The 23,291-nt window shown below is 55.2% G+C and overlaps 4 protein-coding genes across 13 annotated transcripts in view; 3 read left to right on the plus strand and 1 right to left on the minus strand.

Annotated features, from left to right (window-relative positions):
• Positions 1 to 62: 62 nt before the first annotated feature.
• On the plus strand, positions 63 to 3,267 carry NDUFAB1 (NADH:ubiquinone oxidoreductase subunit AB1). The gene is made up of 4 exons (XM_065644939.1): positions 63 to 413; positions 992 to 1,079; positions 2,255 to 2,366; positions 3,095 to 3,267. Exons 1-3 carry the CDS (start codon positions 99 to 101, stop codon positions 2,344 to 2,346), a joined length of 495 nt encoding a protein of 164 aa, XP_065501011.1. The 5' UTR covers positions 63 to 98; the 3' UTR covers positions 2,347 to 2,366; positions 3,095 to 3,267.
• A 1,106-nt stretch (positions 3,268 to 4,373) lies between these two features.
• Positions 4,374 to 7,139, plus strand: LOC135994440 (collagen alpha-1(I) chain-like). The gene is made up of 4 exons (XM_065644979.1): positions 4,374 to 4,875; positions 5,659 to 5,778; positions 5,945 to 6,763; positions 7,087 to 7,139. Exons 1-4 carry the CDS (start codon positions 4,374 to 4,376, stop codon positions 7,137 to 7,139), a joined length of 1,494 nt encoding a protein of 497 aa, XP_065501051.1.
• Positions 6,670 to 11,159, plus strand: LOC135994583 (uncharacterized). Of its 2 annotated transcripts, XM_065645234.1 has the most exons (9): positions 6,670 to 7,795; positions 7,939 to 8,051; positions 8,123 to 8,181; positions 8,315 to 8,472; positions 8,603 to 8,765; positions 8,850 to 9,041; positions 9,783 to 10,004; positions 10,674 to 10,827; positions 10,966 to 11,159. In XM_065645234.1, exons 1-9 carry the CDS (start codon positions 7,195 to 7,197, stop codon positions 11,038 to 11,040), a joined length of 1,737 nt encoding a protein of 578 aa, XP_065501306.1. In that variant the 5' UTR covers positions 6,670 to 7,194; the 3' UTR covers positions 11,041 to 11,159. The 2 variants fall into 2 exon arrangements, with proteins under 2 accessions (XP_065501306.1, XP_065501307.1); XM_065645235.1 differs by lacking the exons at positions 10,674 to 10,827; positions 10,966 to 11,159 and adding an exon at positions 10,274 to 10,349.
• The window catches only part of TNRC6A (trinucleotide repeat containing adaptor 6A), a 47,100-nt gene continuing 34,886 nt past the window's right edge, over positions 11,078 to 23,291 (minus strand). For 2 of the 9 annotated variants that reach the window (XM_065645229.1, XM_065645224.1), the window contains 13 exons: positions 22,518 to 22,655; positions 22,179 to 22,307; positions 21,992 to 22,069; positions 21,521 to 21,731; positions 20,907 to 20,939; positions 18,206 to 18,337; positions 16,564 to 16,722; positions 16,104 to 16,244; positions 15,481 to 15,588; positions 15,043 to 15,264; positions 14,259 to 14,329; positions 14,029 to 14,168; positions 11,078 to 13,815 (listed from right to left, as the gene is read on the minus strand). In XM_065645229.1, the coding sequence (XP_065501301.1) occupies positions 13,440 to 13,815; positions 14,029 to 14,168; positions 14,259 to 14,329; positions 15,043 to 15,264; positions 15,481 to 15,588; positions 16,104 to 16,244; positions 16,564 to 16,722; positions 18,206 to 18,337; positions 20,907 to 20,939; positions 21,521 to 21,731; positions 21,992 to 22,069; positions 22,179 to 22,307; positions 22,518 to 22,655 (1,938 nt within the window). In that variant the 3' untranslated portion in view covers positions 11,078 to 13,439. Of the gene's footprint in view, positions 13,816 to 14,028; positions 14,169 to 14,258; positions 14,330 to 15,042; positions 15,265 to 15,480; positions 15,589 to 16,103; positions 16,245 to 16,563; positions 16,723 to 18,205; positions 18,338 to 20,906; positions 20,940 to 21,520; positions 21,732 to 21,991; positions 22,070 to 22,178; positions 22,308 to 22,517; positions 22,656 to 22,825; positions 22,973 to 23,291 lie in introns of all 9 variants that reach the window. The other 7 variants (XM_065645233.1, XM_065645228.1, XM_065645232.1 and 4 more) reach the window with 6 other exon arrangements.

Genomic DNA, 23,291 nt, shown 5'->3' on the forward strand with positions numbered 1-23,291 from the left:
AGCGCACCCTCCGGCCGGCAGGGGGCGCTGCCGGCCCCGCCCGTCCGCCGTGCGCGCGCGCTGTGTGGCGGCGCGGTGCCCGCTGGGAACAGGTCACCATGGCGGCCCGTGTCCTCTCGGCCTGTGTCCGCCCGGCCTGTGTCCGCCGCCTCCTGCCCCGGCCGCCCCCGCCCGCCCCGCGGCCCGCCGCGCTCGGCAGCCTCTGCCCCCGCCGCCCGCGGGCCCCGGCGCCGCCGCAGCCGCATGTTCGGCCCGGGGCGGCCCGGCGCTGCCCGCCGCTGCTGCCCGGTGTCCTGCGGGCGGGCGGGCCGCCGTGCCGCCGCTTCTCCGACATGCCGCCCCTCACCTTGGCCGACATCAAGGAGCGCGTCCTCTACGTGCTCAAGCTCTACGACAAGATCGACCCGGAGAAGGCGAGTGCGGCCGGGCCGAGGGCGGCGGGGGGGCGGCCGGCAGCGCCGTGCGGCCCGGGGCCGGGGGGCTGGGTGCTCGCAGTGCCCGGTGCCGCAGTGCCCGGTGCCGCAGTGCCCACTGTGCCTGGCGTCCATAGTGCCCGGTGCTGCAGTGCCCAGTGCCGCAGTGCCCACTGTGCCTGGCGTCCATAGTGCCCGGTGCTGCAGTGCCACAGTGGCCACAGTGCCTGGCGTCCATAGTGCCCGGTGCTGCAGTGCCTGGTGTCCACGGTGCCCGGTGCTGCAGTGCCCCGTGCTGCAGTGCCCGGTGCTGGCAGTGCCCAGTGCTGCAGTGCCCGGTGCCCGCAGTGCCCAGTGCTGCAGTGCCCGGTGTCCACAGTGCCCAGTGCTGCAGTGCCCGGTGCTGCGGTGCCCGCAGTGCCCAGCTGCGGCACTGGGTTGTGCGGGTGGGACAGGCAGTGCTGCTGGCCCCGCTGATGGAGGTGGTCGTGGGGCCCGGTTGAGCCCGGTGGTTCCCCTCAGGTTCAGCCGCCCACAGTGGCCACGGCAGCTGACCTGTGGTTTTCTCCTCCCTGCAGCTCACAGCCGAGTCCCACTTCATGAAGGACCTGGGCTTGGACAGCTTGGACCAAGTGGAAATCATCATGGCTATGGAAGACGAGTTCGGTAACTTGGGGCTGTTCGCGCTTGGATCCGTCCCTGCCTGGGTTTGGCTGAGCCTTATGCGCAGCTCCAGCAAACCAGCATTAGTTCTGTGAATAGTCACGTTGACTTTTCTCTGATGTAATTCAGAGAAAATCGTGCGGTTCTCTGTCAGCGAGAACGTGTGCTGGTTGCTGGTGGCACTGGCGGGAGGCAGGAGAAGGTGTCTGTCCATCTGCTGGGTGTGTCCGGGAGCAGCGAGGGCTCTGTCCTCATGTCCCTCCTGCGCGGCCCGTCCTGTTGCTGGGGAGGGGGTGGTGGAGGCAGCAGGTGTTGCATTTAGCACCAAGGCTGCATCTGGAGCTGATTGTGGCTCCTGCTTGTGAAATCACACATACTCCAGATTTTCCCTCACTGGAATTTTTTTCACCCTCAGTACTTGATCCTACTAGACAAAAAGTGGGGTTCTCTCCTTGTTAGGTTATATTCCAAGTTTCTTTTTACATCATTTTAGCCTCCTTCCTGCTCTTATTTAAAGCTCTTCAATTCTGGCATACATGCCTAATTTGTCATATTGGGCCATAAACATCCCTGAGGTTTGGTCATTCTCTGAAACCTGAGCAGATGTTTCACCTCTAGAGCAACTGCTAACACTAGATATTTAATCCACTTATGGGGCAGCGTGGGTGGAGTGTCAGCGTGTGGCCGTGAGCGCTAGAGAGAAGAACATACATTTTCTGGAATGCATTTCTGAGCAGTTCCGCCGCTGAGAGCCCTTGTGCTCCTGCCCCGGCTGTGTCTCCGTGCGAGCTGTTGATCGTACAAACCTTTGACAGCAGCCCCTGAACTTGGGGCTTCGGGCTCTGCCTGGTCCGGGGTCCCTGGGAATGTCCCCGGGAACGTCCCCAGGAACATCCCCTCTTGCCACACACAGGGCTGCACAGCTCTGAGAAGGTGCTCGTGGCTTTGAGGAGGCGCGGGGACACTTTTGGCTGGCTCAGCCTGGTCCCTTCTCCACAGGCGATGTCGCGTGAGGCAGAACGTGGCTTGGGACTCAGCGCAGCGTTGAGCTGTTGGCTCCGACACACGGAGCAGCCACCCCCGGCCGTGCCCTGCCAAGCCGTGTCTGAGCCAGCAGGAATTGCTTCCCTTCACCTTGTTTCCATTGTTTGAGGCTGAATCTGTGCACTTTCTTGCAGGGTTTGAAATTCCTGATGGAGATGCAGAAAAGTTAATGTGCCCGCAGGAGATAGTAGATTACATTGCAGATAAGAAGGATGTTTATGAATAGAAACAGCTCTTCAAAGGCGGGTGAGTAGAAACGTGCCCCTGCGAGTGTCTTGGGGATGGTGGTGTGCACAGGGCGCATGGGGAGTGTGTGGCATGAGGTGACGCCGCCAAAGGGCTGTGTGGCAGCTCCAGGGTGACAGCAGCCGCCCGCTCTGAGCGGGGAGGGAGATGTGTCTGCGTTTTCTGCGGCATCTGCTGCTGGAGGAGGATGTGGGGTCCGGCGACCTTCACCTTGCCCTGCGTGGCACTTCCAACGGTCAGATTATCCACAGGTCTGTTAACAGCCAATGGCAAATTGACTTCAGTCATGAAAATGCATCTTTTTGGCGCTCCTTGGCTGTGCGAGGTGGGACTGCGCAGCTCCAGCTGCCCTGCGCCACCGTGTCCTCCCCAGCAGCCGCAGCCGGGCACGGCGGCAGGCGGGAAACGGGCAGGAAAGGGTTATCGGAGCGACTGCGCTCGGGGCTGCAGGGGAAATGAGCCCTGGCCTGGGCCTGCAGCAGCAGATCCTCCGGCTCCTGGTTGTTCCTGTTTGTTCCTGTGCACACTTGCCCCCTGGGGGGGCCTGTGCCTGCGGCTGCTCTGATCCAGGGGAACCCCAGCGATTCCAGAGCTGTGGGCTTGTTCCGTGCCTGTCCCCGCTGTTCTTCAGTGTTGGTCTCGTCTGCCTGACCCACTTCTTCTGTGCCGAAACGTGGTAGTTCTTGCTTGATGAAATATTGAATATGTGGATTTTATTTTTTTAACAGGAGATGTCTCTGCCACGAGGCTTGGGCTGGTGGCAGCGGGTGTGAATGTGAACGCACACGCTGAACTGTTGCTGCTTTCATCAGAAAGTTGTAGTTGGACGTTGTATTTAAAACTGTCTGAATCTTTTGTCCTTTAAAAACAAGGAAAAAAAAGGAATAAATATATAAGACCATTGTTGCGTTGATGGCTTTTCTGTTTCACACTCTGTGGGTGGCCAACTGTGTTGGTGTTCAGTGTGTGGGGGCACCAGGGACGAGGAGCTGCCCCCGCTCCAACTCCCGTCCCAGCCCGGGCTGTTACTGGTCCCAGTGCCCCAGCGCTGGGGAGCTGCTGGTGGCTGTGGCAGCGCTGAGTGTCTCACTGAGCATGTTCTGCTGTTCCTGCTCCTCCCTGCGTGTGCGAAACCGCCGGCAGCGCCTGTGCGGCTTGTGCCGCTGCGCACAAAGCTCCGTGCCCGCTGGTGTGGTCGCTCGCCACTGCTCTCGCTGCTCGTGTCTGATCTTCCTGATAAACTGCCCCTCTGCTGCCTTTACTCTTCATCAGTACTGGTAAAAACAAGCAAGTTCTGTTCGGAAGGCTTCTGTCTTCATGATGGAAAATCAAGGTGGGGAATGACTTTCCCGCTGCTGAAAAGCAAAATCACATCCACGTTTCTGTCGGCCCAACTAATCTCAGCACGGGAGCCTTGCTTTAAATCTCTCCTGAGACAGAAACAAGTTATTTCTGGACACTACACAGTTTTTCCCCTGAGCCAAGAAACACTTTCATATGTCAAAGAGGCGCTGCTGGGCTGCAAGCCAAGGAAGTGTCACTTGATAATGTGTCCTCTGGCAATCGGGGTGACGGAGGATGGAAAATAGACCCGAGTCCGTTGTCACTGCACATGGTGCCTGTGTGGCTGCTCTCGGGTCTTCCTCTGGAGCTGCACTTCGCTCTTGGCTTCGCCCGGTGCTGGGTGACCCTCCGCCTCCAGGGCCTGAGTTTTGCTTTCGTTGTGCGTGCAAGGCTTGTGCCTTTGGAAACTCCTTAATCGCTCCTTCACCCCAAATCTGTGCTCAAACAGCTTCTGAACAGGACACAGCTGAACTGGGGGGAAACAGTCATTTTGGCCACCACATCCGTGGTGGTTTCTCTCTTTGTGGGTATGGACACGAGGCGCGGGCTCGGCGGCAGGAGCGCGGTGGCTGCAGAGCCGTCCCTTTGTGTCCAGGGTGCCGGTGCCGCTGGCCTCGCTCGGTGCCGTGGCCCTGGGGGATCTGCTGAAGGAGCCGCAGGCAGATGCAGCCAGAGGTGCAGTCACATGCAGCCAGAGGTGTCCTACAGGAGCCTCTGCCGTGGGCCGGGCGTGGCTGGAGGTGGCCTTGGGGACACCCCGCGCCCCGGAGCCCCGGCAGCTCCGATGTGGCTGCTCTGGGACAAACCGGTGGTAGCGGCGGGCGGGTAGAAACCGTGTCCCCGCTGTCCCCGGGCACGGCGGTGCGGCCCGCGGCGGGGGACAGGGGCCGAGCCGGGGAGAGGGGACCGGCCGGGGCCGTTCCCCCCGGGAGTCCCGCAGCTCCCGCAGCGTTTGGGCAGCGCGGAGCCGCCCGGCCCGATGCTCCCCGGGGTGCGGGTGGGGCCGGGCGGGGCCGCCGGGGCGGGGCCGGGGCGGGTGGGGCGGGACCGGGCCGGGGGCTGCGGCTCCCGGCGCCTCCGCCCGCCGCAGCGGGGGTTTCCTGCCGCCTCGGCAGCGCCATGGAGCGGCTCCGGCTCCGGCTCCCGCGGCTCCTGGCCGCCGCAGGTGAGCGCCGGGGCTGGGAGCGGGGGGCACGGCCGGGGGTTCCCCGCAGCCCCGGGTCCTCCGGCGGGGTTCGCCGGGCTCGGGGGGGCTGCGGGCGCGGCGCCGGCGCAGCCTGGCGGGCTCGGGGGGTTCGCGGCGGCGGGGCCGGCAGCGGCGGCGGGGCCGGCAGCGGCGGCGGGCTCGCGTGGGTCTGGGCTCCCCGGTCGCGCTGGGGCGGTGGGTGGTGGCTGCTCGGGGGTCACCGGGACCCGCAGCGGGGCTCAGCCGCGGGGTCCCGGGGACACGCGCTGGGGGGAGCGGGGCCGTGAGCGCAACCGGCGGCCCGGGCGGCCCCGCGGGGTCGGAGGCGGCCGGTGCTGCGGCAGGAGGAGCAGCGGGAGCCCCGGGAGGCGCAGGCGGAGAGCGGGGCCGAGGGGCTGCCGGGGACCCCGGCAAGGTGCCCGCTCCCTCCGGGAGCAGCGGGACCCGGGTCCTGGCCGGGCCGCGGGCGCGATGCTCAGCCCGGGCCCGGCGGTGCCGGTACCAGCACACGGCGGCTCTGCCGGACCGTGGTTTGCGTCGGGGCAAAACGGGCGTTTCCAGCACATGGCAGTATGTGGGGCAGGATCGGTTTTGGTTGCTGAGACGAAGGCAGGTGGTTTCCAGCCGGGTTTGGGTCGTTCCTGAGCATCTCCTTCAGCATTGCTGCCCGTGGGTGGGTGGTTCGTGGTGCCCAGTGCTGCTGCCCAATGCTGGTGCGTGATGCCCGATGCCCGACACCAGCGCACGCTGCCCTCTCCGCAGTGATCGTGGAGTGCTGTGCACAGCTCTGCCCGGGGCTCGGCAGCGGGACGGGCTCCACGCCGGACACCGCTGTCCCCTGCGCCCACCTGGGGACCGCGATGGGGCAGCGCTGCCCGACAGGTACTGCCGGGGCTGGGGCTGTCCTGCTCACAGCCCTTTGTCCTTCACGCCGCGTGCCGGCCACGTGTTGGTGCCACTGGGGCCCGGGGTGCCGAGCTGGCGGCTGTGGGGTCCCGTCCGTGGGTCAGCCCTGCTCAGCATCCCCCACTCCTGCCTCTGCCCCTAGATCCGGAGAGAGGAGCTGGCACAGCGTGGGCGCCGATGCCGGAGGCCGTGGGGCAGCTGCGGACGGAGGCTGAGCCGCTGCCCTTCCCTGGGACCCCCGCCGGGACTGCCGAGCCCCCCAGCCCCTGGGGGAGTCCCAGAGGCCCCTGGGCAGGCAGGGAGGGGCCGGGGCCTGTGGCGCGGGATGGAGCAGCCACCGAGCGCCCGGGGGCCCCGCTCCCTGCGGGCACCGCTGAGCAGGCAGCTGCAGGCAGCGAGCGGCCACCGAGTGCCAGCCTGGGGGTGACCGGTGCGGGCACCCCAGCACCCACGAGGCCAGACACAGTCTCTGCCACCAGATCTGCCCCTGGGACTGAGCCTGTAGGAAATGTGATGGCGGGAAGTGCCACAACCGCACAGGGGACCCATTTGCATTCACCATCCTCCGCAACAGTGCCCAGCACTGCCGAGGGGCAGTGGGGGTCCCCCACAGGGCTTGCGCAGAGACAGGGCAGCTCACACGGCTCCTCATCCCCAGAGCCGTGGGCCGGGGAGGGTCTGGGTGCTACTGTTTCGCTGGGGGGCAGCAGCCCAGGGACCCGCTCGAGCACACCGGCTACAGCCAGCACTGTGCAGGGGACGATTGGGACATCGCCCTTTGCGGGGGGGTTGCAGAGGCTGCTGAGCCCCATGGGGACACTGGGGGGGATGCAGCAGGGGCTGCCGGGGCCAGTGGGAGGACGGGGGTCTGACTCTCGCCCATGGCATGGGACAGATATTGCCCGACAGGGTCCCCCCTCTGACCCTCGCCCCTCTGTGCTGTCCCTGGGGGCTGGTGGCCGTGAGGACACTGTGGCCAGCACAGCCCAGCCAGCCGGGGGGACGGGCCCACCTCCACTGCCGGCTGCAGGCGAGGGGTCAGGTCCGCCTGTCCCCAGCACCACGGCTGCCACCCCAGGGGTGACATCCCCCAGCCTGGGGCTGTCTGGGCCACCCAACACAGAGGGTCCCCCTGGCCCCCGTGTCCCCGGGGAACAGACCCCGTGGCCGCCAGCCGTGCCAGGGCAGCCCCGCACTGCGGTGGCCCCAGGCAGCACCGCAGTGGCACAGAGCACAGTGCCCCGTGCCAGCCCGGGGTCCCCACATGTCCCCCCCTCCCCACAGCCTGTCCCAGCCAGTGGCTCTGCAGCACCCACGTCACCAACCCTGGGGACTGACTGGGGTGTCCTGGGGCTCGGCCCCACTGTGGGCACCCCCCTGGCAGGGCCATCCATGGGGCACTGGCTGCCCCATGCCAGCTCGGGGGGGGATCCTGCTGAGACCCCCCAAATCCAGGGGGGGACCCCAGTGGGAGTGGGTGACGCTGAGCCCTGGGCAGCAACTGCCCCGCTGAGCCGGCAGCTGGGCAGCCCGGCCCCCCCTGCAGCCCCCGGACCCCCCCAGCAGCCGCCTCCATCCCAGCCTGTGCCTTCCCCGGGGCTGACCACTGCTATGGGCAGCGCCGTCACTGCTGTCACCGCCACCACGGCTGCCACCAGCCCAGCACTGCGCAGCGACGTGGGGATGGTCACGCCGGAGCCCGGGGCCGCTGTACTGCAGGGGGATGTGGCAGGGCTGATGCCGGGGCCCCCAACTCGCTTGCCCACCATGGTGCCAGAGTCCCCCCAGCCACCCACCGAGCCCCCTGGGACTCTGGGCCATCGTGGGGGCCCTGGGTCCCCTCTAGCTGCTGGGGACACAGACCTGGTCCAGCCATCCAGCAGCCCTGCAGGGTGGCAGGACGCTGACACCCCCCAAGTGACGCCAGCCCCCGCCGGGGCAGGCAGGGCCCCCCGGGTGTTCATCGTGGAGGATCAGCCACCCCTCCTGAGAGGTGGGTCTGGGGGCTTGGGACCCTCTGCCTGGGCACAGTGAAGGAGAAGAGCTCTGAGGAGCCATCAGCTGGGGGGGTGAGCGGTGGCCCCCAGGGCAGGCAGCGGGGCGCTGTTGTGCTGATCCACATCTTCCCCCTCACAGTCTCTGTCCTCCGCGTCCCCTGTGAGCTGGTGCTGGACATGGGGTTCGTCCCTGCGCTGCAGGACCCCGGGTCCCCTGAGCGCCGGGCTCTGCTGCGCAGCTTCAACCGCACGGTGGGTGCGGGACGGGGGTTCCGGGGGGCTGCTGTTTGGGCCCCATCGCGCTCAGCTCCCTCCCTGCACAGGTCTCGCCCCTCTTCATGTCGGTGCCCGGGTTCCTGTGGCTGGAGGTGACGAGGATCAGGTCAGTGCTTGCCTGGCCCCGCAGCGTGAGATGCTCCCGGCATGGAGGGTATGGGGAGCATCGGGCTGCGGGGCCACGGTGGGGCCGGGGTGTGGGGCTGGAGCTGGGGCTCCGAGCCGTGGGTTCCCCGCAGGAAGGGCAGCGTGGTGCTGGAGTACGACGCGCTGTTTGCGGCAGAGCAGGTGCCGGTGCCGGGGCTGTTCGTGCTCCTCGATGCCACGCTGGGCTCTGGCGCTGCCCGGCGGGGGCTGGCGGTGGGTGATGCCCCTGTCCTGCACAACGCGGCTCTGGGTGAGTGTGGGGTGTGCACGGGGCTGCGCGGCCGCTGGACCCTCCAGGTTGCAGGGCGGGCACGTCCTGTTCCCGGCTCTGCTCGGCGGGGAGGGAAGGGGGTGGCACAGCCGGAGCCGTGTCTCTGCAGAACGGCCGCTGGACCCCTGCGCTGAGCTCTTCACCTGCCAGGCCGGCTTCACCTGTGCGGCCGGGGCGGCCGGGAACGCCACCTGTACCTCCCTCTGCCACCGCAACTACTGCAAGAACCATGGCATCTGCACCCACCTCCCGGACCGCGGGCCCCTGTGCCAGTGAGTGCCCCAGCGCCAGCCGGGGGTGACGGGTGCTGTCCCTTGTCCCTCCCCTCTGGTGGCTGATGCTCCCCCTTGGCGCAGGTGCCCCGTCGGCAGCGATTTCTGGTTCATGGGGCTGCACTGTGACTACCGGGTGACGCAGCAGAGCCTGCTGGGCATGGCCGCCGGGGTCCTGCTCAGCATCATCCTCCTGGGCGCCGTCCTCGCCGCCGTCGCCATCCGCCGCTTCAAGGTGCTGCTGCTGGAGGCCAGGGCGGACCAGACGCGCAGCAGGTGAGGGGGCTGGTGTGGCCCTGGGCGGGGGTGTCCCTGCCCCTCCCCGGGGTGCTGGGGGCGGTGGCAGCAGCTCCAGGGCCGGCATTGCCGCTCGGGCAGGGCTGGGCTCAGCCGAGCTCTGCCAAGAAAAACACTCTGTGGCGGCCGATAGCGGCGGGCGGGAGGTGCTGGGCTGGGGAGCACGTGCGGGGCCCGGGAGGTGCCGGTACCAGCATCGCACGGAGCCTGGGCGGGGTGGGTGTCTGTGTGTCTGGCAGTGGCGGGGGGTGCCCAGGGGACACCAGCCCTGGGGCAGCAGCGTGTGGGCAGGAGGCTGCAGGCCTGGCTGTGCTGCTGCACGCACATGGCGGGGAGACGCAGGAGACGGGCAGGGGAACCCCCACATACACGGTCCCAGGGACCCCGATGCCCCCAGTGGGGTGTCCCCCATGTGCCGGCTGCCGCGCTGGGCTCCGCCCGGGGGCTGCAGGGGGAGCGGGGGCTCCGGCACAGCCCCAATCCCGAGGAAACCACCGTGACAGCTGTGGGGCTGCGGCCAGATGTTGTTTGGTGTCACAGGCTCTGTTCCCACCCAGGGTGTGGGGCTGGGCCCTGGGGCCATGAAATTTGGGTGGAAACCTGCGCCCTGTGCTTGCAGGACAGTCACTGGGGTGGGAGTTGTGCACATGTCTCTGTGTGTGCCCGTGGGTGTGTGTCCGTGTGTCCCGGTGCCACCGCAGCCCCTGCCTGTCCCCACAGCTACCGGCGGTTCTGCCGGCTGGACGACGTCTCAGCCCGGTACTGGTCGCGCTCTGGACCACCCTCGGCCACCTCTCTGGACAACCCAGCGTTCAGCACCTCGGAGGAGCTGCTGCACCTGCACATCTGGGGCAGCAGCTGCAGCTGCCGGGAGGACTCTGGCGTCACCCACGGCCCCAAGCAGCATCTGGCACTGTCCGCCCGCCCCGATGGCCAGCCCAGGTACGGGGGGGTTGCTGAGCCCCAGAGTGAGGGCTCATCTTTATTTTGCTCAGGGGAGGGGTGATGCGGAGAGCGAGGGGTTTGGGGCACAGCAGCCTGTCCTGGTGCCTCTGCTTTGCAGCCAATGCTCAGCGCTGCCCTCCCTGCACTTACCAACAGCACCGCGGAGCTGCGGCTCCGCTGCAGCCTGTGGTGTCCAAGGAGAAATTAAGTGGGTTTGTGGTGTGTATTTTGTTTGTTTGTTTTGTTTTTTTCCCACCCTATGCAAGGAGCTTTGTGTGCTGGGGACTGATTTAACAGCAGAAGAGTTCAGAGCTGCAGGAAACAGCGTGGTTGTGTGTGTGGGTATGAGAAAGTCTTATCAGCTTCCAGGGGTGTAAACGGAAAAAGGGCCCTGAAAGTTTCCAGTTCCATGAGTAAAGGTCACTAGACCCGGGGGGGCTGAACGCAGCCCCGGTGCAGCGATGGGCCCAGTGCTGCTGTGCTGAGCTCAGGGACCTGCAGCGCGTTTGCAGACGGACACGGTGCAGCAAGCCGTCGCCCACGGGAGCAAAATATCTGCGAGCACAGTCCCACTGCTGAGGGTCCCACTGCTGAGGGGCCCGGGCTGCTGTCAGCAACAGCTTCACTCCTGCCCCCTCCTCCCCCTTCTTTTAATTTTCTTCCCAGTCTCCATTACGCCTGGGACACAAGCTCCAGCAGCGTGAACGACCCCATGGTGGACTCGGGCAAAGCCAGCGATATCTCGGTGTCGAGCTGGCCCATGGAGCCCACCCCGTGGACGCCCTTCCCGCTCCTCCAGCAGCTGTCCCGGCAGCCCCCGGTGAGCAGGGGGTGGGAAGCGGCTTTGGGTGGTGGGAGAGCCGGGGGGGGCCCTGGCTGCGCCCTTCTCAGCGTCCCGGGGCGGCCACACGGGGGGCGGCAGCTCCTGGTGCAGCAGCCCATGCCGGTCTCTCCGCAGCACAAAGCCCGACGGCCCCACTCGTTCTGCGAGGGGATGGAGCTGGGCAGCCTGGAGAGGAGCTGGACGGCCTGAGCCCCACGCACCAAAACACAGGCAACAGGTTCAGCTCGTAAAACCAACCACATTTTATTTCCACGTAACAAGCTCAGTGAAGGGATTTCAAACACTTGGACAATACAATCGAGGCAGGTGTGACATCGGTTCCACCGGGCAGCGTCCCCGCGACGCTCGGCCCCGGTCGCAGCCTGCACAGCCAGCCTGGGCCGGACAGCGGTTCAGCGTACGTAGGTACAGAGAAGTGTCTGGTAACACACAATGCTGGCATCCAACGAGTTAATGACTTACATCGGCAACTGGAAAATAAAGTCTTAAAAGAGTTTTGAAGTCACATCATACTATGTACATATATGGTCTGCCCTATAGCCATTTCAGAACAAGCTAAGCCACTGTGAAAAGTGAAATACAAATTAAGCGCTGCTGCATTGTTCATCATGATTAATGTAAATGAGGTATAAATTTAAACACCAGTACGTTTTAAGCATTAAAGTTTATTTTCCAAAATGCTCTCCTTATTTGCAATGTCCTCTTGAGCATCAAGCTGGGCACAAATGGTGGGGGCGTTTGGAAATGGGGCGTTGAAGTTTTACCGAGGATGAGGGCAAGAGGATCCCAAGGTGCTCGAATAGAAAACGAAAAGCAAGCTGCAGTTCTCTACCCTTAGATTCTCATCTCAGAGTGGGTACGTTGAGGGAGAGTTTTGCTAGAATAAAATGCAGATCTGTTCATAAAAAAATCATGTTTGCTAAAAGAAAATCAAACTATGGGAATACAGAGCTATCATATGTTTTGATATTTTCATTGTATAGAAAACAGCCTACAAATAAAGTCACAAAAAATAGACAGTTATATGCTGAGCAGCCAAAAACATCATGATTTATTAATATCTGGAGAAACTTCATAATTCAAACACAACCAAACTGTACATTTTACAATCACATTCTATTTGTAAACAGTTAAAAGCCACTGACTTCTTTTGCATCTTCGGACACAAACAGTTAGAATCAAGGCAATGAAATGATGGCGATTTCTGCACTGTTAAAATTTTTTACCCTTGCCTAGTCTTTAATTCATGGACTAAACAAGCATCATGTAATACCTTTTGTGGCAAAAAAAGATGTAACTCGTTATTTTGCAAGAAAGTATTTGCGAGAACTTTTTAAACATTTAAAACTTTTATACAACAAACAATTCTGTAAGCCCAAGACCTTGGTTACAGTAATGCATAGTTACTCAGTTCGGCTTTAAGGTACGACAGTTAAACGTTAACACAGTCACAAGAGCAGAAACGGAGCCACTCGATGGGATTACAAAAAAATCGTATAACTACAGATTATTAGCAAACCACCACCACTCACTAAGAAAAAGACAGCGTCAGAAAGCGGTATGTCAAACTCCAGCTTGAAGCATTTTTTTTTGGCAGAGAAAAGTCTTACAGAGCAATAAGTATTATCAGTGCTAAAAGTTGAGTTTTTTTCCTATAAGAAACTACAAGGAGTTTTTACTGGGGAACTGGTTTTCCTGAGAGCCATGCTCTTTGATTTAGGATACAGGAATAGAAAACAAAAGGACATGGCCAAACACTGTTCATTATTCCCAGAGATAGAAAGCATCTTTTTCATTCTCAATTTTTTTTTTGTCTTTTTAAAAATTTTTAAAATGATGGAAGAGTAAACATTTTTCTCAAAAAACAAAAAAAATATTCTGTAAACAAGAAGGTGCCAACACGGGCACCCCCAAAACAAAATTGAAAGCCTATTGAAAGTGCAGGACCCCCCTGGCTTGCAGGCTGGGTTGCAAGTCACAGCTGTGGCCACAGTTTTTTAAACTGTAGAGCTAAATTCTTTAGTTTTATACATGAAAAAACTGGTGCAATACTTTCATTCATAATCCTAAGTCAGTATCATAACTTGATCTTTAAACGCCACAACACCACGGTAAGGTAGGCAAACATCAAGGCATAGTAGAGAGCGCACACTGTTTGTTAAGAACATCCTTGAGTAAACATTTACACGTGAACTGCTGCCTCCCCGATATTGCCGATTAGACAGAGAGAACACCATTCAGTGCAAAGTTAAAAAAGCTCATACTCCAACATTATCAGCAAAATGCAAAAAAAAAAAAAATGGAATTCAAAGAATAAACATGATGAATATACACAAATGAGCTCATTCCAAGCAGTTTTATATGGATAGCACTATCTGGAAGTGTAAATATATACTTTTTCACATTATAATATTGGCCTGCATGATTCAAGTATTCAAACTGATATGTTTTGGGCTAAAACAAAGTGGAAAATGTGCAGAAAGTAACTGTTTCCACAGGTGACCCCCTTGCTGTAGGTGAAAAGTCCAAATTAGTGCTGCTTTGTTACATCTTGAGGTCACAGTTTATTAGTTGAAAAAAGTAAAAGGTTACATGGACTCTCCACCTCCACCCAGGTGGTCAACAGAAAGGAAAGCGTTGATGGGGGACGGGCTGCTAATTCCCCGGGTGTCACTGCTGCTCGGGGCGCCCCACAGGCTCGTGGAATAGTTGGGGCTCCCCCAGAGTGAAGTGCCATGAAGGTCTCCACTGCTAGTTCCCGACAGCCCAGCACCATTCCAGTGATTTAGATCATTACGGTTTGAGAACGAGTGGGAACCGTCAATGGATCCAAGTCGGTTCTGGCTGGATCCCAGAGATTGCCAGCCAGGAGACGGAGTCAGAGACTGGCCTTGTGCAAAGAAGCGACTAATCTCCTCTTCACTGGCAAACTCAGCAAGAATAGTAGTGTTCCCTAATACACACCTGTGGAGGACAAGAAAGCAGGTTTTAAACCACCAGTCCATCCTCCTCCTCACCTCTGCACTTGCCGAGCGCCGCAAACACCTCGGCACGAGCCCAGCAGATGTTCAGCTGGCACTGAGAGTTCTTGTGCCCCTGCACACAGAAAGTGTTTCCAACCCAACAAAACATTCACAGCTGGTTAAAACTTAGACTAAAAAAAGAGAAAGAACTTACATGTGCAGAGATTTTTGTGCCTTCACTACCTCTTCTTTTGAACTGTAACGGACCAAAGCATTACCATGTGGGAGGTTAAGGTGGAATGTTATTAGTGGACCGTGCTGCATGCACAGAGTACGCAGGGTTGAGCCATCGATCTGAGGATGAAACAAATTCAGAACGTGAGAGCAGCCCGTGCAAAGCTCCGGCCGAGCCGCCTGCCAGCACCGCGCCCGCTCCAGCCTTACCTGAGGTGTAAGGTTTTTTAGAACAAGCCAATTTGTTATTCTCCCTGAGCTGCTCTCACCCCAGCTTGAACCTAAAAGAGGGAAAACACAGGAGTCAGTGCCCTGACACGCTGAGCAGCGGGTCACAGGGGGAGCACGAGAAGCTGCGCGGCGGGCTGACGGGAACACTCACAAGCAAGAAAAACTCATGTAGTACTTATCTTTTCCAGACTTAAAACCATTAGAACGCTACTTTGGGATGGTACAGGACTTGATGTCTGTACCTACTCATTTTATTTACTTCCTGAAGCATTGTGATCATTTAAATACAGTCATAAGTAGCTATGTTGCTGTCAGATAATCATAATTGAAGCAAAAATACAAAGATATTTGTTTTGACTCTTGCTGCAAGCTCAGAATAGTTCTGAAGCTTGTCTGAAGACTCCTGTGCTACCAGGATCTAATTCATTACGGTATGAGCCACTCTGAAAAATGCTTAACGGGCAAGTGCATTCAGCTGCACAGAGTCAGACTCCGAAAGCGCTTGGAGATGGTTCACACCAAGGACAGAAAACCCCCAGTGCCATCCACGCTACTGCTGCACACAACACCCAGCCCTCCCTCCGTTTCATTCAGTGGAAGGTCTGTTGCAATGCAGCTTAGGATATATAGATCAGCTTCTGCTTTTGGCGAGACAAATGGCACAGATGTTTCCCAACAGTGACGGGTGACCTCACAAATGCACAGGAGACTCCCCGGCTTGACAACAACATACACAGCCTTCCTACACAAGAGACATCCTTACCAGGGGTGTATCTGGCATCAGAATTTCCCCATCCTCCACCCAAACGAAGGGAATTATCCCAAGTGGACAACGGTGGTTTCTGGCCTGTCAGCCCCGGGGGTGGGCGGGACGGAGCAGTGATGCTTTTAGGTGGCAAAGGGACCTTCCACAGCTCATGAGCCAGAGAGGTGTTAGTGACTGATCCAGGAGACCACGTTGATTTGGAATCACTGTTTCTGGCTACTAAAAGACATAGAAAGACAACCATAATCACTATGCTGGAACTGTCACCTTGCTACAAATAAAAACTGCTAAATCAGAGTGACATTGAAATAGCTACTTGGAAAATCAGTGAAGTTACCGCTCAGAGGGGACCTCAGGAGTACTTTTTATTAATATTTAGTATTCCCCGAAGCACGTGAAGAAACACCAGCTCAGAGCAAGGTGAGCAGACATCACCTGAAGTGCTTTGTGCTGTACTGCTGAGGGAAACATTGTAGTTGGAGGCACGAATGGATGACCAGGCACTAGTTGAAGGCAGCGTGGTGTTCAAAGATGAGGATGACCCTACGACAAAGACAGAGTCGGTCACAGCACAGTGCATCACGAATGCAATAAAATCAAAAGGCAGGATTTGTAGTCCAGGCCGAACACAGTCAGACGAGGGATCTTCTCGCTCCTCTGTGCTCATCCCTGACCCAGAGGCACTGGCAGCAAACGCTCCGCAGCGGGCAGCACCCTGTGCTCGCTGCAAGTAAAGCCCCTTGCATTTCTGCAGTGGCTCGATCGCAGGGTTTTGCTTGCCTGCTTTCAAACACGCTGCCTCCCTGCGCACACAATTACATCAGAATGCAGATCAGCAGCGTTCGCTCGCTCTGCCCGCATTCTTGAAACATCTGTTGCATTGCATCAAGTGGTGCTGCTGGAGCCAAAGATGAGCTTTTCAGCCATGAAATCCACAATACAAACGATAAACAAACAGACGAGCAAGTAGCAAACACATCTCCAAGTAAACAGTCTGCCTCTGGGACTGAAGGAAGATTAGTACAGCATTAATTAGAAACTGCAGCATCTGAACATACCACTGTTCCTGTCCCTGAGGTGGTCAACTTCCCGCACAGTATTAATTGACAGATTGTTTATGACACTGCCAGGAGTGACGTAAGGGTCAGTCTCGGGGTCGATGTTTGGATAACCTTTCCATGGCTCCCCAGGCCGAAACTCTAGGAACACATTCAGAAAAGAAGCTTATTTTGTTTGCTGGTTATTAGCAGGAGACAGCTGTCTAAACAATTCATCCCTTAACGACTGAAACTCCAACACCTTTTCAGCATTTCATTTACTCAATTTAGTCTTCTTTTCACTTCATTCACTTCCTTTCTAGTTTTTCTGGTCCCATCTCACCAGGGTAAAATCTCAAAGCATGGCAACGTACTTTGTGCAATGAAACTACTGCTCTTGATTTTGATCTGCTAAGAACACGGCCTCGGTGCTCTGTGCCATGTCCCTGTCCCTGCGCAGGTGATGAGCACGGGGCCGTACCTGGTGGCCAGTTGACACTGCTAGAGCCATTGGGCGATTTGGCACGGGACCAGCCATCCCCAATGGATCCAGGAGGGCTGGCTGGTGAATTACTGCTGTTCAGAAAGTCGTAGGGAACAAACGGAGACTCTTCCAGCCTAAAACCGCTTGAAATAGCACCTAGTGGAAAAAAAAAAAAGTCATCAAATATTTTGCATAGCATATTTTTACATATCTATATGAAAACATGTCCTTGTAAAGCATTCATGAAATATATAGCAGCATACTGTCCCCTTATGATCTCAGGTTATACAGAAGTCACACAGGATTATATAATCTAAAATGAAATGTCTCTGAATAATTCAGGAGAAAACCATAAGAATAATCTTTTAAGTAAAATATTAATTCAAGAGGGTAAGAGCATTCTGTGAAAGCACAGCTGGCTAACAGGGGTAGTGAATATATTCCACGATGGGAGGGCTTGTGGAAGAAATGTCTACAAAACTGAAGGATCTTTAGCTACTGCAAAGCTCTGTAAATTCTACTCAGATTCCTGGAAGAGGGGGGAAAAAAAATAAAAATTAAAAAAAAAAAATCACTGGAGGCAGAGCAAGGAAGGAAAGCACTGTACAGAATCAATTTGATTCTGTCCAAGTCCTGTAAGGAAAAATTCAAGAAGTTACTAGACAGCAAAGCCAAAGATATTCTTCATTTCCAAGGGAATGACTTTTACTAGCGATTCCATGCAATATGGAGTTCAAATAATCAAATTCCTAATACTCTTCAGAAAACATTACCTGCCGCTGGAGTAACCGCCCTCTGACCTGCGCTCACCTGCACGACCAGCAGAGGTTCCCGGTGCAGTACAGGACACATCCGCTAGATGCTTAAGGCAGCACCTTATGTCACAGTACTAAACCAGCTGACAAATCTAAAAATATCCAAACAATCTGAAGACTGAACAGTAACAGGAGACTGGAGACATTCTATAACTATCTTTAGAAACAGAACCTTTGTGCCATAGACTCAGATTTTTACTGGATGAGATTTCAAGCAATTGAAACAGTTGAAAAGTCATATGAATCCTGATTACTGGAATGAAATACAAAGAAACCAAGCCCACCTCCACTAAAACTACGTACAGCAATGGTACTAGTCTATCCCTTCTAAGCTCTCCTTACTTTTAGGATGCAAACGTACACATTCATAACCAAAACCTGCAATTAAACATGTCAGACATGACCAGTAAGCATGCACACCGAGTTAAATCCCCACAAATCACCTTAAGGCCAGCAGGGTGGGGGGAAAGAAAACTACAAAATCTAAAGCTTTTGGTTTAAAAGTATATGAAGCATTCCAATCCAGATTAAGGTAAACCTAGTGGCGATGGTCACACCTAAAGAAAAGTTTGGTTAAAAAGGAATCCTGCACAATGTTTCTACTAAATCTGGTCACAAGATCACTTGTGCAATCAGGACATTCAAGAAAAGCCAAGGGCTGTGCACAAGGTGAGCCGAGTTCGGCACGACACGAACTTTGACAGCCAAAGGCAACACAGTCGTTACAACTACAGACCTAAATACAGAAAACGTGCATTTTATACCCGGAACGTGAAAATCTGATGTGTAATGTCAAATGCTACTCAGTGACGCGTTTAACATACCATGTTTGCTGGAGTTTTGATCTAACGATGTGTTCACAGAAATGCTGTCTACTGTAGTCCACTTCCTCAACCGAGATTGTGGCTCTTTAATACTGTTCATATCCATGTTTACATTCAAGTTTGAGTTCATTCCTGAAAACATACAGAGCTCATGAAAAACACAGACTCAATGTTTTTCTTCTGCTAATTACCACTATTGCCCTAATAAACATTTAAGAGCATATTACTATGGTTATTTCATGCTTCAAAGTTTGTTTTTGAGAAACATTCTAGCACTGAACACAGTGAACTTACTACAGACAGCAGCTAAGCTAAGCAATGCAAAGCGCTCCAAGTTCTCAGCTGATTCTTCATGCAGAAATATCAGTGGAAGGAGCCACTGAGGCAGCCAGAGAAACAAAAATGTCAACACCTAAAAAAAGTGGCATTTCTAACGCCAGTCTAGCCCCACCACAGCCAGCGCCCGCATCTGTCCGAAGCAGAAGCGCTGTCCACCGAAGAGCTACGCTGGCTGTACAAGTCACTCTGCTCGGCAGGAGGGGGTGTCTGTACCCCCCTGGCTCAGCAGAAGTTCTGCACTGGTGTCTGCACTTACCACCTCATTCCCATTTGGGCTTCTGAACCAGTAATACTGCCCCACTCCTCCATTTATCCTGTTCACACTGAATATCAAAACCTCACTAAGAGAAAACAAACGAACTTTTCTTTGCCTCTTCTAAGCTGTTGTCTGCATTTCAAAATGAGAGAATCAACACAATGTCAAGCCAAACCAGTCTAAATACCTGTGAGAACCAGCTCCTCTGGGCCTGAACAACCTGCCCACGCCCTGGCCCCTGGCATGTCTGCAAGATCCCGAGCTCCCGGCCGTGGGGGCTGGCCCTGGCTGGACACCAGGGACCCCCCAAAGCTGCTCTACCACTCCCTCCTCAGCTGGGCAGGGGAGAGAAAATATCGCAAAAGGCTCGTGTGCCGAGATAAGGACGGGGAGATCACTTGGCAATTACCATCGTGGGCAAACCAGACTCAACTTGGGGAAAATTCACTTAACTTATTACCAATCGAATCAGAGTAGGACAATAGGAAATAAAAACTAAATCTTAAAACACCTTCCCCTGCTCCTTCTTCCCAGGCTGAACTTCCCTCTGATTTCTCCACCTCCCCACCAAGCAGGCAGGGGGACAGGACTGGGGGCTGCGGTCAGTTCACCACGTTGTCTTTGCTGCTCCTTCCTCCTCGCACTCCTCCCCTGCCCCAGCGTGGGGTCCCACCCACAGGAGACAGTTTTGCAGGAACTTCTCCAGCGTGGTCCCTTCCATGGGCTGCAGTTCTTCACAATCTGCTCCAGCGTGGTCCCTTCCACCGGTCACAGCCCCTGCCAGGGTCACCGGCTCCCTCGGGCATCCCCTGCTCCCCACGGGCCCCCATGGGCTGCAGGGCTCAATTCTTCACCAAAGGGTGAAGACATTCCAGCAACCTACTATTTCTACCCTTAAGCTTTTATTTGCGGACTGCGTGTGGCTCCAGTTGCTCATATCACTACCTGGCTGTCCCAGTTTCGGCCGGGATAGTTGATTTTCTCCCTAGCAGCTGGTATGGTGCTGTGTTCTGGACTGAGAATGAGAAAACAGGGACGTTGTAGTTACTGCTGAGCTGCTTCCACAGCGTCAAGGCCTTTTCTGCTTCTCACCCCTTCAGGGAGGAAGCTGGGGGCGCACAAGGAGCCGGGAGGGGACATGGGACAGCTGACCCCACCTGAGCCCAGGGACACGTCACGCTCCGTATGTGAGCGGGGGAAGCTGGCAGGGGCTGCTGCTCGGACACTGCCTGGGCACCGGTTAGCAGGTGGCGAGCCATTGCATTGTGCATCACTTGTCTTGTATATTCGCTATTATGATTATTTTTCCCTTCCTTTTTTGTCTTATTAAACCTCCTGTATCTCAGTCCGCGAGTTTGACTTCTTCCTGCCCCTCTCCCTGTGCCGGGGAGCGAGCGCAGTGCTGCGCGACACGGAGCTCAACACAGCACCACCCCAAAGGGATCCCCCAGGATCCTTACGGACACTGCAGCTGATTCCTGAGGGATCTCAAAGCCATCTTACATGCACTGCAGGTTCCTGAAATGTGGCAATGATTAAGGCGAGAAAGCAGCTGTTAACAATAGGACACAACAATTCCACTCAAGAAATGAAACAGAAAGGAACCCAGTGTAGGCAGGATGCAATTACTAAGCAGGAAGTTTGGTGAGAAAGTTAAATATTCCTTTCATTAGGCCTCACATAATGTCTCTAATAGTTAAACGAACTCCACGTGTACACCTCGCCCTTGGAACAAACGCAGCTGGTAGATCCTGATGCTGAGCAGCAGCAGCAGCTCCTCAGCAGCAGCCTGGAGCCAGGACTGGCCACAGCACGAGCCCCGGGCGGCACATGCAGCACAGCATGGCCTGGCCCCCCCCGGACACCCGCCTGCAGCACACGGCGGGCAGCAGCGGCTCCATCACACAGGCTTTGCTACAAAGGGCAGCGAGGATGCAAAGGAAATGAGCCCAACGGAAAGGACCCAATTAGAATAACATAGAAGGAAAGCAAACTGAAGAGGAGGAAAAAAACAGGAATAAGGAACAAGAGGTAAATGGTGAACAGTTGTACTAAGTATAAGGCAGCATTAAAAAGGGACCTAAAGTAAGGAGAAAATATACGAGCCTGGAATTTCTGAAGTAGAAATTGGACAGAAGCCTGGAAATGTAGGGAGAAAGAAACACGTGATGTTTGTATTTATAAACGTTCTGACATTTTGCCTGAAATGAGACAACCATTCTTTAAAAATGCAGAGCTACAAGTTTTCTCTCCTGGACAAAACCACTAAAATGGAAATAAACATTTTGTTCTACCTATGCAATTCCAGACTCATTGAAAATATTTTTAAAATCCAAAGAAATAAGACCACACAAATGTATTCTTTGTATGGATTCTACTTCTAAAAGTCCTTTAGCTCCAGGAATCATAACTACAAAAGGACTTTGTGTCATCCTTGGGACCCAGAGGATAAAAAAGAAATAAAAGGAGACAGACCTTTTTTTTTTTTTTGCAGTGAAATACAGTCAACTTCTGGGAATGAACTACTTGTGAAAAAAGTTCTTTGGTGAACAAAGGTTACTGGATAAGCCCCAGAAATGATTGTAATGGAAGCAGTAATTCTAAGTGCTACCAGGATTACAATCACTATTGTTTTCAGAGGAGGCAGGAGACGTGAAAAGAAATGCAGTGTGTCACACAAGCACTCAGTGACCGTATGAAATGAGCATGGAGACACTCACCTATCGGGAAGCTGCTGAACGCATTTATTGGTGATGGCCCTTTCTGCAGCTCAGGAGTAGCGTGGGGGATGACATTCTCGAGGAAAGATTTCATGGAGGGTTGGTGGAGTGACTGCTGTTGAGAAGGTGGAGTTTGCTGCTTCATTAACAGGTTTGGATCGAGCTGACGGGACTGTTGCATCATCTGTTGCTGCATACTAAGAGATCGACCCTTAAAAAACCAGAGCAGTCACACTATAAATAAGCAAAAGCTTTTCTGCATTTAAAGCAAGATAACGAAGCACATCTTTGGGTTCCACACAGCCGAGCACAGCAAAACCCCAGCATTAAGCAAAGTCACTCCTTTAAACTTGCCAAAACCCCATTCACTCTTGCACACTTCAATACAATTTGTAACAAGAAATGCGGCTCAGGAAGAAAATCAGATTTTGAGGATAGTTTGAAAAGTTAATAATAAACGTGTTTCTTTACCTGCTGCTCCTGCTGTTGACGACCACCAGAAGGCATGCTTCTTTGATTCTGCGCTTTTTGCTGCTGAGCCAACAACCGCTACGAGACAGTGTTTTGTGGTGGTTTTTTTAAGAACAGTTTATAGCTGATGTAAGTCTCTACTTAGACTTTCAAACAGAACACAGAGTGACTGGCTTTGTTAGCTTACCTGTAACTGGGAGATCTGAGAAAGCTGGTTTAACTGGGACAGTTGATTCAACATGGCTACCTGTTGTGGGCCAAAAAGTGGGCTCAGGCCACCGTTGTTTGGTGCATACTTCAGTAATGATACTGGAACCTGCAAAACGGACCAGTGCGAAGAGTTAGACCAGATGTAGAATATCATAACCTCGTGCTGACAGTTACCTCGTTTCTGAAACACTGACGGAGCCAAATACGTTTTCAAATATTTACAGAGTAAGTATCAGCAACACCAATAAGCAAACCACAATTTTCTGAAGCAGCTTTTTGGTAATTTATACATAGAATGTTCTATATAGTGAATTACCTGAGGGGACAGTAATGGAGGAGGCACTTGAGCACGTGGATTAGGCTGAGATGAATTAAGAGGTTGTGCTGGAGGCTGCTGCATGCTCCTGGGCTGTGCTGCTATGTTACCAACACCAAACATACTGGGATTGCCATTCTGGGGAGAGGACGCACAGTTAGCGACAACGAACCTCTCATGCTGCTTCTCCCACCCCTCTACATTTGAATTAGAAATGAAACACACAAACACATCGGTAGCTAGGATGTTAAATCAAAAGGTATTCAATGCTGTCAAGTAACATGCCAAGGATATGCACACAGCCTTACCTGTCTAACAGAATTCAAGTTTTGCATACCCAGCCCTGCTAGGGAGCCAAGGGCTTGGTTAGGTAGTGCATTATTTGAAGGGGGAAGCTTCATGTTTTGATTGGACATAAACTGCATGTTTTGGGACTCGTCTGCTACAATGCCATCCTGATGGGACAGACAAACCGAGGCGCAACAACCAGCCAGCAAGCAAGCAGAGGGAGAAACCATGGCCGGGCACAGAAGGGAAGAGTCACAGGACAGTCCAGCACCAGCAGGAAACAGGCAGAAAACAAAAGAGATCAGGTTAGTTATCTGCAAACGGGCTGCAGAAAGTGCTACTATTATATATCAGTACGTTAAAAAGAATAAAGTATATCTTAGAGATTAACAAGAAAGCCCTAACTTTCCTCTCCATTCAACGCAGAAAGGTGAGGAGCAGACAGTAACTACTTAGAATGCAGAGTCAAGGGAGGTCAGAAGTGTC

This window comes from Caloenas nicobarica, chromosome 14, assembly GCF_036013445.1.
Source record: "Caloenas nicobarica isolate bCalNic1 chromosome 14, bCalNic1.hap1, whole genome shotgun sequence".
In the NCBI taxonomy this organism is placed as follows: domain Eukaryota; kingdom Metazoa; phylum Chordata; class Aves; order Columbiformes; family Columbidae; genus Caloenas; species Caloenas nicobarica.

Bases quoted from the DNA above. Each gene is read 5' to 3' on its own strand.
- NDUFAB1 (XM_065644939.1), top strand. From the start codon at position 99: ATGGCGGCCCGTGTCCTCTCGGCCTGTGTCCGCCCGGCCTGTGTCCGC. The intron at 414-991 runs GCGAGTGCGGCC...TCCTCCCTGCAG, and splicing joins ACAAGATCGACCCGGAGAAG to CTCACAGCCGAGTCCCACTT. The intron at 1,080-2,254 runs GTAACTTGGGGC...ACTTTCTTGCAG, and splicing joins GGCTATGGAAGACGAGTTCG to GGTTTGAAATTCCTGATGGA.
- LOC135994440 (XM_065644979.1), top strand. From the start codon at position 4,374: ATGCAGCCAGAGGTGCAGTCACATGCAGCCAGAGGTGTCCTACAGGAG. The intron at 5,779-5,944 runs GTACTGCCGGGG...CTCTGCCCCTAG, and splicing joins GGGGCAGCGCTGCCCGACAG to ATCCGGAGAGAGGAGCTGGC. The intron at 6,764-7,086 runs GTGAGGACACTG...CCCTCCCCACAG, and splicing joins GTCCCTGGGGGCTGGTGGCC to CCTGTCCCAGCCAGTGGCTC.
- LOC135994583 (XM_065645234.1), top strand. From the start codon at position 7,195: ATGGGGCACTGGCTGCCCCATGCCAGCTCGGGGGGGGATCCTGCTGAG. The intron at 9,042-9,782 runs GTGAGGGGGCTG...CTGTCCCCACAG, and splicing joins GCGGACCAGACGCGCAGCAG to CTACCGGCGGTTCTGCCGGC. The intron at 10,005-10,673 runs GTACGGGGGGGT...TTTTCTTCCCAG, and splicing joins CGCCCCGATGGCCAGCCCAG to TCTCCATTACGCCTGGGACA.